Here is a 12,396-nt window from a genome sequence, read left to right on the forward strand (position 1 = left end):
TTGAAAATAACCCCACATAAACCTGAGTTGATTTTTCTGCAACCTTTTGTTAATGTTGACATTACAGTATGTGGGCAGCAAAAGCGAGGACTCAGTAATGCCATCATATAATATCAAATCGTTGAATTCTGCTTTCAAATCAAACTTCTGTTTGAAGTCTGTATAAATTGAATACATAAATCTTTACTATACTTTTGCGAATGGCATGATGTATTGTTCAATGTGGGGTCCTTCAATTTTCTCAGGAACTTCACTGTCGTCTGCAATGATTATCGTCATTTTGGGGTAAAAGCTCCGAATGCTGTCTATCAAGATTCGGAGCTTATGATATCTTAAAAATGTCTTTGTTGTAATGGTTACCAAGGAATTGATGTCATTATCTGGAATAAGGGAAGACAATCCAAGTTAGTTAGAGAAACAAATTTTATTTGAAAATATTACTCAAACCTCTAATGTTTATGACCCAATTTAAAACCAAGTTTACCTGGTCCAGGATCAAACAACCGTGGCATTGGGGGCTGCCTAATAATAATCGGGAATTCAGCAACATGTTCTTCAAACTGAAAAGACACTTTGTGCAGAGAAAATATAAATACGGTTCAAAACAGTAGATTTTCTGAATTGCAGATGTATAAAATATGAACTGATTGTAACAAACTTAGCACAAGATATTTAAGAAACACAAAAAAACAGTCTATTCCAAATGAGATATCTTAAGCTTAAACCAATTACTAAAACTATCGTGCCAAAAGTTTGGTTATTCCATGACAGAATAGGTGGTTCACATCATAACCATTTACCTCTTGGTCTTTTCTGGGTTGTCAAATCAATGTTTTTTGAGACATTTTGTTTCTGTTGATCCTCCCTTTGAATTCCTTTCACAAGATTAAGATTTTAGCTTCAATTTTACATTTGAGGTTGAGTACTCATCTGCAGGGAAATATCAAGTCTCTGCTTCATTTCTTTCCCAAAGCAACATCAATGGAAGTGACGTGTTTAGCAAACACATTAAATTCTCTCAATCATTGATACAGTGTGTGGGAATAGCAATGGACTTCCAGTCCTGGGATAGTGACTTAAACGACTTAACTGTCTTCCAGTTTGAAAAGTACACTTTTACCTTCCTGATCTGTGCAGTCCTGTGTTCTGTGGATATTTCATTGACTGTGCAAACTGAAGTTTGGCATACATCAGTATTCACTGATTACACTGACCTTGATGTTTAGGTATTGCAGTAAAAGCTATATCTGTGGAATTATTTGTACATTTTCCTATAAGATTCTATATGAGTGGATTGGTCCAGGATGAATTCTGTGATGAATACTGCTGAGTGTGGGTTTTGTGTTTTGTTTTGCGATATAATTCTGTATTTGTGGCCTGAAAGGCAATGGAAAATGGGCAAGGTTATAAGGAAAGGCAGGAGATTGCAATTCGGTCAAAATGCTGAGAAAACCCATGATAGACCAAATGGATTGATCCTTTGATAAGCTTGAGCCTCACTTTGGGTGGTCCTTGAAAATATCCTGAAATAAACTGGAGCTGGTTTTTGTGCAATACTTGCGGTCCACTTTGGAACGGTTAATGATGAAGCTACAGTACATGGGCGGCATAGCTTAGAAATCAGGAATGGTAACATATAATACCAAATCATTGAATTGTTCTTCCAAATCAAATTTACTGCCTGACAACATGGAACCAGAGCCTTTGGTCCAATGTGTCCCTGCTGATCAGGTATCCTCAACTAAAGTATTCCCTGCATTTGATCCATATCCCTCTAAACCTTTCCTATTCATGTTCCTGTCCAAATGTCGTTTAAATGTTCCTGCTTCTACCATTTCCTCTGGCAACTCATTCTATTTACACACCACGTTCTGTGTGATAAATCTGCCCTTCCGATCCCTTTTAAACATTTCCCTTTCCAACTGAAACCTGTGTCTATAGTTTTGGACTCCCCTACTCCTAAAAAAAACTTGTCCAATAACCTTATTCATGCCCCTCTTGGTTTTGTAAACCTCTGTTAGGCCACTCCTTAGCTTCCGAAGTTCCAGGGAAAAAAAGATCTAAGCCTATCCAGCCTCTCCTTATAACACAAACCATCCAATCAAAGCAACATCCATGTAAATGTTTCTGTATGCTCTCCAGCTTAACACCCTCCTTCATGTAGCAGGGCAACTAGAACCGTACACAATAGTTTAAAAATGGTCTCACCCCTGGTTGAAGACACCCATAAATGATTGATACTGGAAATTTCAAAGAAATCATCGGATTTGAAATGGTAACTATTTCTATCTCCACAGGCGCTGCCAGACCCATTGCATTTCTCCAGTACTTTGCATTTTAATTTCAGATCTGCAGCCTCACTGTATATGGATTAATATTGGAGTTATGTAGGAAGTCAGCATTAGAGAGTTGCATCGATCTTAAACTAGGCCATTTAGACAGACTGAAAAACAGGCAGGGAATCGAGGGATTTGGATCATGCACAGATGGATAGGATTAACTCAGAATAGCATTAGGCTGACCAGTGAAGGACAGCAGATCTTCCTCCAAAGAAGACATAAGTTACATGATCACCTTTAAATTGGCTTTTTATTCCAGTTGTTTTTATTGATTTCAAATTTCACCATCTGCAAAAGTGGATCTTAATCACCCAGAACATGAGACTGGTATTCTGGAATTACTGGTCCAGAGGTACACAGTCTCCACAGAACTGCAGGATAAGAGAGTCGGGATTTGTGTCAGTTCGAACTGAAAAACATCTAACTGAGGTGATTTGCTATTTTTACAATTTAGCAAGTGTATCAATAAATTGCTCTGCCAAAAACTATAAAAAGTTTTAATGCCAAGTGTAAAAGAATTCAGTTTGAATTTAGGATATAACGATCCAAGAATAATTGTAAGAATCACTTTTTTTGATGCCTACATCATGAAGGAACAACGTGGAATAATTATCAAAAAAGAGGATTCATTTCACATACAGATAGAATTGCAAAGCTTTTTAACACTATATTAACAAATAAAATACTATAGGCTGTACTTACCTATATCAGTTGTACTGATGTGATGTTGTTTGCTTGTGTAAGTAATATATTTAAGTACAGCATTTATGAATTCTAAGCTTGGACTTGTTATTGTTAAAGTTTTGTCACCTAAGCCTTTCAATACACCATCTGGGACTTCAGCAATTGTGTTAAATACTCCTTGGGTAGCTGATAGTTTCACCTAAACAACAAGAAAATTGATAATTAACCTGTGCATTGAAATGTGATGGTGAGTTTCGTAGAATGCTGCTGTACGCATGTGCAATTAAGCATCTGAAAAAGGTAGTGACAATTAATATCTGTGGAGTGAAGGACTACACCATTTACTCTCTGAAATATAGTGAAAATGAAGTCCCCCCAACTGCAGAAACATGAGCTCTGTGTTTCTGAACTCGAGCAATGGCTGGTTCCATGTGGCACATCTGTGAGGCTGATTGTAATGTGGATTGCACATTTAGAAAGGTGGTCATACCTCAGCTGATGGGATCGGAGGAAAGAACGGAATGGGTGGCCATCAGACAATCAAAGACAATCAGGCAGGTAGTGCAGGAGTCCTCTGGGGTCTGCCCATCAATTGGTTTTCCATTTTGGGAATTCTTAAGAGACCTGGCTCATCAAGGGAGTGCAGACACAGCCAAGCTTCTGGCACAGTACGGCATCCAGATTATCCAGGAGGGGAGGATGAAAAAGGTAGGAGTGAGAGTGGAAGGGGATTTGTTAATTAGGGAAACATACAGGTGTTTCTGTCTTTACTGACATGACTCCAGCCTGGTACGCTCCCTCCCTGGTGTCAGGGTGAAGGATGTCACTGAGCAGCTGCAGGGCATCCTGTTGGGGGTAAGACTGAGGACATAGTACACATTGCTACTAATGATAGAATAATAGAATGAAGAATGAGGTCTTTCATTAAGAATTTGGGAGTCTGGAGCAGGATGTTAAACATTGTAACTTCTGGATTTCTCCCAGTGCCACATGCCAGCAACTACAAAAATAGGAAAATAAGGCAGATGAATGCAAAGCTCAAGAACTGGTGAAGGAGGGAAGATTTAGATTCCTACATTACTGGAACCATTCCTGGGGAAGGTGGCACTCATTTGGTCTTCATCTGAACCTGAGTGGGGCCAGCATCCTTCCAGGTGAGTTTGCTAATGCTGATGGGAGGAATTTAAACCAGTTTGGTGGGGTTGAGAACACAGGGTGTTAGTCCAATTGGGATACAGCATACTTTAGTAAAGGAACCAAGGCAGAGAGAGATCAGCCCAAGTTGAGTTATGCCTGTCTCTTTGTTGCCTATGTCGAACATTCCATCTTCCGTAATTACACCGGCACCACTCCCCACTTCTTCCTCCGCTACATTGATGACTGCATTGGCGCCACCTCGTACTCCCGTGAGGAGGTTGAGCAATTCATCAACTTCACCAACACATTCCACCCTGACCTTAAATTTACCTGGACCATCTCTGACACCTCCCTCCCTTTCCTGGACCTCTTCATCACCATTAATGACGACCGACTTGACACCAACATTTTTTACAAACCCACTGATTCCCACAGCTACCTGGATTACACCTCTTCCCACCCAACCTCCTGCAAAAATGCTATCCCGGATTCCCAAATCCTCTGCCTCCGCCGTACCTGCTCCCAGGAGGACCAGTTCCACCACAGAATACACCAGATGGCCTCCTTCTTCAGAGACCACAATTTCCCTTCCCACGTGGTTAAAGATGCTCTCCAACACATCTTGTCCACATCCCACACCCCTGCCCTCAGACCCCATCCCTCCAAACGTAACAAGGACAGAACGCCCCTGGTGCTCACCTTCCACCCTACCAACTTTCACATGAACCAAATCATTCGCCGACATTTCCGCCACCTCCAAACGGACCCCACCACCAGGGATATATTTCCCTCCCCACCCCTTTCCACCTTCCGCAAAGACCGTTCCCTCTGTGACTACCTGGTCATGTCCACGCCCCCCTACAACCCACCCTCCTGTCCTGGCACCTTCCCCTGCCACCGCAGGAATTGCAAAACCTGCACCCAAACCACCCCCCTCACCTCCATCCAAGGCCCTAAAGGAGCCTTCCACATCCATCAAAGTTTTACCTGCACATCCACCAATATTATTTATTGTATCCGTTGCTCCCGATGCGGTCTCCTCTACATTGGGGAGACTGGACGCCTCCTAGCAGAGCACTTTAGGGAACATCTCTGGGACACCCACACCAATCAACCACACCGCCCTGTGGCCCAACATTTCAACTCCCCTCCTACTCAGCCAAGGACATGGAGGTCCTGGGCCTCCTTTACAACCGCTCCCTCACCACCAGACGCCTGGAGGAAGAATGCCTCATTTTCTGCCTCGGAATACTTCAACCCCAGGGCATCAATGTGGACTTCAACAGTTTCTTCATTTCCCCTTCCCCCACCTCACCCCAGTTCCAAACTTCTAGCTCAGCACTGTCCCCATGACTTATCCTACCTGCCTATCTTCTTTTCCACCTAGCCACTCCACCCCCCCCCCCCCGACCTATCACCTTCATCCCCTCCCCCACTCACCTATTGTACTCTATGCTACTTTCACCCCATCCCCACCCTCCTCTCATTTATCTCTCCAGCCTTCAGGCTCTCTGCTTGTATTCCTGATAAAGGGCTTTTGCCTGAAATGTCGATTATACTGCTCCTCGGATGCTGCCTGAACTGCTGTGCTTTTCCAGCACCATTCTAATCTAGACTCTGGTTTCCAGCATCTGCAGTCATTGTTTTTACCTTTCAGGTGAGGAAGGCAAAGCTGAATTATCCCTTACTTTAAAGCTCAGAGTAAGACTAATGAATTAGGGCATGTGCTGATATGTGGAATGTGATGTTGTTGCCATCACAGAGACATAACTAAGTGAGAAGCAGGACTGAACAATTCAACATTCCTGATGATAAGATCTTCAGGCAAGATAGTGGAGGGTGTGAGAGAGGATTAATTATTATTAACTATCTTTAAATGCACTATTAATTAAGCAATCGGTGATGAAAGTAAGGAGGGATGATATCTTGAAAGGGTCTTCAAATGAACTTTTGTGGGTACACCTTAGGAATAAAAAGGGGGCAGTCACACTGCTGGGAGCATATTATACATCCCGTACAGACCATGCACTATAGAGGAGCAGGTACTGTAAAAGGTTTTGGGGGTGGGGGCAGAGAGAGCTTTTTAATATCATGACGTAGAGCAGAGAGAGAAGAATAGAATACATTTTAATTTGCCATTTCTACCATATACACATGACAGGCAGCACAGTGGCACAGTGGTTAGCACTGCTACTTCACAGCACCAGAGACCCGGGTACAATTCCCACCTCAGGCAACTGTCTGTGTGGAGTTTGCACATTCTCCCTGTGTCTGTGTGGGTTTCCTCCGGTTGCTCTGATTTCCTCCCACAGTCCAAAAATGTGCAGGTTAGGTGAATTGGCCATGCTACATTGCCCATAGTGTTAGGTGAAGGGGTAAATGCAGGGGAATGGGTCTGGGTGGGTTGCTCTTCGGAGGGTCAGTGTGGACTCATTGAGCTGAAGGGCCTGTTTCCACACGGTAAGAAATCTAAAGAAAAATCACAACTGATACAGTAAAAACAAGACAGTGTTCCTCCAGGTCCAAGGGTATTTTACAGACAGCACAAAATACACAATCGTACATGGCATATGGTGCATAAGACGTGCAATATACGTAAGTTATAGTGTAATAGAAGAATGATAAATAATAGACATGATTCTCACAGCAATTTGAAGTTGTGCAAAGAATTTCAGTTGGGGAAGAGTCTGAGCATACTTTGTTAAGGAGCCTGATGGTTTGGGGGAAGAAACTGTTGCACAGTCTGGCCATGAGAGACTGAATGCTCTGGTATCTTCTGGCAGATAGCAGGAGGGAGAAGAGTTTGAGTGAGGGGTGCGTGGGGTCTTCCACAATGTTCTTAGCCTTTTGGTTGCAGTGTGTGTGTAAATGTCTGTAATGGAGGGGAGAGGCCCCCAACGATCTTCTCAGCTGTCCTTACTATCCGTCATAGGGTCTTACAATCCTACACGGTGCAAATCCTGAACTAGGCAGTGATGCAGCAGCTCAGGGTACTCTCAATGAACCCTCTGTAGAATGTGGTGAGGATGAGGGATGGCTTTCCTCAGCCTGCACAGAAAGTAGAGACACTGCTGGGCTTCCTTGGCTATGGAGCTGGTGTTGAGGGCCCAGGTGAGATTCTCCGCCAGGTGTATTCCAAGAAATTTGGTGCTCTTCACGATCTCCGCGGAGGAGCCGTCAATGTACAGCAGAGAGTGGTCACTCCAACCCTCCTGAAGTCAACAACCATCTCTTTCATTTTGTCCATGTTCAGAGACAGATTGTTGGCTCTGCACTGGTCTGTTAGCTGCTGCACCTACTCTCTGCGTGCTGACTCATCATTCCTGCTGATGGCACTCACTACAGTCATGTCACCAGCAAAATTGATGATGTGATTCAGCCAGTGCACTGCTGCATAGTCGTGTGTCAGCAGGGTGAACAGCAGTGAACTGAGCACACAGCCCTCAGGGGGCCCCATGCGCAGTGTGGTGCTGTAAGAGACGCTGGTGGATGGTAGAAATGGCATCATATGTTGAGCGGTTGGGACAATACACGAACTGCAGGGTGTCCAGTGAGGGGGGCAGCAGGGGCTTAACATTCCTAATCACAAGCCTCTCAAAGCACTTCATGATGATGGGTGTAAGCACAATGGGGCAGTAGTCATTGAGACAGGACACTGAAGACTCCTTCTGCATGGGGAGGATGGGAGAGGCCTTGAAATGTATTGGAACTATGACACAGCTCATGATCCACCAGAACATCAGAGCATGCCCTGAGTACTCTGCCAGGAATGTTATCTGGTCCAGCAGCCTTCTGTGGATCGACTCTGCATAGGGTTTTCCTCACATCGGCCATGGTAAGGCACAGCACCAGGCCACTGGGGGTGGGGAGGAGGGTGGATTCCCTCACTGCCATGTCATTTTGTGCCTCAAACCGTGCATAAAAGATGTTCAACTCATCCAGGAGGGAGGCATCACCAGCACAAGCAGGCGATGCTGTTTTGTGGTTGGTGATGGCCTGGATGCCCTTTCACATGCTCTGTGTGTCACTGCTGTCCTGAAAGGGGCTGTGTATTCTCTGTGCGTGTGCTCGCTTTGCCTCTTTGATGGCCCAGGTCAGGTTGGCCCTCGCTGTTGTTAAGGCCGCCTTGTCATCGGCCCTGCAGGCGGTATCACGGGGCCTCAGCAGCACACACACCCTTGCGCTCATCTACTGCTTCTGGTTGGGGCGAGAAGTGTTGGTCTTGGATACAGTGACGCTGTCAATAAACTTGCTAATGTAGCAAATCCCCGACACTGTGTACTCCTCGAAGTTGATGGAATTTCCATCGGTTGCCACCTCCATGGATACGTGCCAGTCAGTACGCCCAAAACAGTCCTGAAGAGCAGATTTTCACCTGCTTCAGAACCGGTTTGACACATCTGACGAGTGGTTTGTATGGTGGGATTAGCATAACAGAGCTGTCGCCTGAGGAGAGAAGGTGGGGCTGGGACTCTGCCCTGGATATGTTGGAGATGTTTGTGTAAACCAGATCCTGTTTGAGGTGGTGGTGGGAGAGCATTTTAGTGACTGTGACTATAAAAAAATGTGTTTCACATGTGCCACAGAAAAGGAAAAAGATGGTCTGCAAAATTGGGTGTTGGATTGTGGGAAGGCAGATTTTATTCAAATAGGTGGGCTCTGACCCAAATGGGAATAGGTGAGAACAGCTAGTTCTTGGTCAGTGTGCAATGGAAGGGGAGGGGTGAGGCTTCACATCGGAATTGGCAAGAGTACAAGCCCCACTATGTTTCCTTCAGGGGGAATTATAGGAGCAGCAAGCCAGGAGAATCCAGGATATCAAGAAATTTTTCAACACTGGATAAGAAGGAAAAGAGAGGCTTTTTGCAGCTACAAAGGGAGCAAATCAATGGAGGCGTTAGTGGAGTATGGAAAGTTTCAGGAGGAACCGAAGAAAATAGGAGAGGAAAGGGGGCCTGAAGAAACTCTGCGGGGTAAGATTAAGAATAAAGGGAGATGTTCTGTAACAAAGGAATAAGATAACCTGGGAAGGAGTGTAGCTCATGAGGGAGCAAATAGATGATCTGTGTGTGGAGCTGGAGGACATTAACAGGGTGTTTAATGAATTCTTCACACTTTCGAGCAGCAAGGTGTAGTTACAGGATTCAACACCAGGGACTGTGAGAATCTTGCGCAATATCAGGAATGAGGAGGGAATGGAGGATTTGTCAGGCTTAAAACTGAACATATCCCCAAACTCTGGATGAGTTGCTGTGGGAGACAATGCAGCAAGATACAGTGGCTCTGACCCAAATTTTAATTTCTCTCGGGCCATAAAGGCTGTGCCAGAGGACAGGAGGATAACAATGGATCCAGTCTTTCACCGCAAAACTATGTCCCCTTGTTATTAATCCTTCAGTGATGGGGAATAGCTACTTTCTGTCCATGCCCCCTAAAACCTTGTACACTCTATCAGCTCCCCCTAAGCCTTCTAGTCACAACAAAAACAACTATCAGCCTCTCTTAATAGCTAAACTGCCCAATCCAGGTAACATCCTGATGAATCTCCTCTGCACCGTCTCCAGTGCAATCACATCCTTCCTGTAGTGTGGTGACAAGAATTGCACACAGTACTCCAGTTGTGAACTGACCAAAGTCCTGTACAGGTCCAACGTGACTTCCCTGCCATGAGTATCTGTATGCTTTCTTAACTACCCTGCTAACCTGTCCTGCTGCCTCAGAAATCTGTAGATAAGCATCCCAAGATCCCTCCATTCTTCTGAGGTGAGAAGTGTCCTGCAGTTAATTGAGTCTTGATCCTTCTTCCAAACTGCATCATGTCACACTGATCAGAATTAAATTCCATCTGAATAATCTGTGTATTATCCTCCTGTAACCCACGATCTTCTTTATCACCTTGCCTTTCTGTCATCAGCAAACTTACTCAGGGGGTTTGGAAAATGGAACTCCGGAGTAACCGAACCACAAGGTATTGAATTAAATCTGGAAGATGGTCATGCCAAAGCTCAAAATTATTTACCGTACCTATTGTATCTCGCAGTGGGGTTAAAGAGAACAATGTAATTTTTGGAATGATTATGAAGTAAAAATATTTCAAAGTTACTCACTATCTGATCGACAACTTTACATTCTATGTCACCTATGCCAAGCTTAACCCTGTTACTGCACTTCTTTCGTAGTTACAATTCCTCAGAGCACAGAACTGAAAGTTTTATGAAACTCATCTTCTCAAAGCTAAACAATCTAATGAATGGAATATAATTCATCTTCATGATACATGGTCAATGCTGATATTATCTCCAGGTTGGTCGGGTGCAGGTCAAACATGCGTGTGCTCTTTACTTAAAATGGGTGCATTTTAACCACACAAAGCTGGGTTTCTTTATCATGTTGGATGAACAGGAGTGGGGTTAAAGTGTTAAAAGCCATATTCCAATTCAATGGGAGGGGGAGTTGTAGTGTTTGACCACTGGGCGGTGGGGATGTTAAGTGCGTGTGTCCCAGAGATGTTCGCTGAAAAGTTCCGCAAGTTGGGACACTGACACTAAATGCCAACTTGCAGAACGTTTCAGAGAACATCTAAACAACCCCATCGCCCAGTGGCAGAACACTTCAACTCCCCCTCTGACTCTCCCAAGGACATGCAAGTCCTGGGCCTCCTCGACCGCCAAATCCTAATCACCTGACCCCTGGAGGAAGAACTCCTCATCTTCCACATTGGGGCCCTCCAACTACGAAGGATCAATGTCGATTTCCCCAGTTTCCTCATCTCCCCTCTCCCCACCTTATCCCAGATCCAACCCTCCAACTCAGCATCATCACCTTGAACTGTCCTATCTGTCCATCTTCCTTCCCACCTATTCGCCCCGTCCTCCATTCCAGCCTATCACTATCACTCCCCCCACCTTCATCTACTGATTGCATTCCAACTAACTTCCCCCTTAGCTCCACCCCCCTCCCATTTATCTCTCAGTCTGCTTGGGCATTCCACAACACCGCCCCCTCCCCCCCACCCCACCCCACATTCCTGATGACAAGCTTATGCTCTAAACATTGACTCTCCTGCTTCCCAGTAGAATTGTTGCCAGACATAGTTTAAGATCAACAAAAACTTGGAAGAAACAGAGATGTACCTACCATATAGTTCTGTCTACCAAATGCAAACACACCCAAACCTGAAAAAAGAGATTGTGTTTTATACAAAATGGAAAAGTAAAAAAGAATAACATTCATTGCTTTCATGAAACTTAAGTTGATATTCTCACCTGGAATGACAGTGGACTGCAGTGGCATTATTTCAACTCCATGGATTGGATAGCTGAGTGGGGAATTGGGTTGAGCAATGATTACCTTCTTCAAAGGTGACTCAATCCTGTTGAGAAAGATTTAATTAGGTGCCATATCATAGATGTAATCTAATTTATTTCATCTGCAACAAATTTGAATTAAATGTCTGCTGATTAATCTGAATCTGTAATTAAAATTGGATTACATTCAAAATATACAATAGACAATAGACAATGGGTGCAGGAGTAGGCCATTCTACCCCTTGAGCCTGCACCACCATTCAATATGATCATGGCTGATCATCTTTAATCATCCTATTCCTGCCTTATCTCCATAACCCTTGATTCCGCTATCCTTGAGAGCTCTATCCAACTCTTTCTCAAATGAATCCAGAGACTGGGCCTCCTCTGCCTTCTGGTGCAGAGCATTCCACACAACCACCACTCTCTGGGTGAAGAAGGTTCTCCTCATCTCTGTCCTAAATGGTCGACCCCGTATTTTTAAGCTGTGTCCTCTGGTTCGGCACTCACCCATCAGCGAAAACATGTTTTCTGCTGCCAGAGCGTCCAATCCTTTCATAATCTTATATGTCTCAATCAGATCCCCTCTCAGTCTTCTAAACTCAAGGGTATACAAGCCCAGTCACTCCAGTCTTTCAGCTTAAGGTAGTCCTGCCATTCCAGAAATTGACCTCATGAACCTACGCTGCACTCCCTCAATAGCCAGAATGTCTTTCCTCAAATTTGGAGACCAGAACTGCACACAATCCTCCAGGTGTGGTCTCACCCGGGTCCTGCACAGCTGTAGAAGAACCTCTTTGCTTCTATACTCAATCCCACTTGTAATGAAGGCCAGCATGCTGTTAGCCTTCTTCACTACATCCTGTACCTGCATGCTTACTTTCATTGACTGGTGTACAAGAACACCCACAACTCTTTGTACTGCCGCT

At 44.4% G+C, this 12,396-nt stretch overlaps 1 protein-coding gene across 1 annotated transcript in view; it reads right to left on the bottom strand.

Annotated features, from left to right (window-relative positions):
- The window catches only part of LOC132830825 (beta-1,4 N-acetylgalactosaminyltransferase 2-like), a 28,399-nt gene extending 16,872 nt beyond the window's left edge, over nucleotides 1-11,527 (bottom strand). Inside the window, exons 1-5 of the mRNA XM_060848697.1 lie at nucleotides 11,426-11,527; nucleotides 11,298-11,335; nucleotides 3,042-3,222; nucleotides 485-571; nucleotides 193-380 (exon numbers count right to left, since the gene is read on the bottom strand). Of these exons, the coding sequence (XP_060704680.1) occupies nucleotides 193-380; nucleotides 485-571; nucleotides 3,042-3,222; nucleotides 11,298-11,335; nucleotides 11,426-11,453 (522 nt within the window). The 5' untranslated portion in view covers nucleotides 11,454-11,527. The remainder of the gene's footprint in view (nucleotides 1-192; nucleotides 381-484; nucleotides 572-3,041; nucleotides 3,223-11,297; nucleotides 11,336-11,425) is intronic.
- Nucleotides 11,528-12,396: the final 869 nt, after the last annotated feature.

The sequence above is a fragment of the Hemiscyllium ocellatum genome, chromosome 32, assembly GCF_020745735.1.
Source record: "Hemiscyllium ocellatum isolate sHemOce1 chromosome 32, sHemOce1.pat.X.cur, whole genome shotgun sequence".
In the NCBI taxonomy this organism is placed as follows: Eukaryota; Metazoa; Chordata; class Chondrichthyes; order Orectolobiformes; family Hemiscylliidae; genus Hemiscyllium; species Hemiscyllium ocellatum.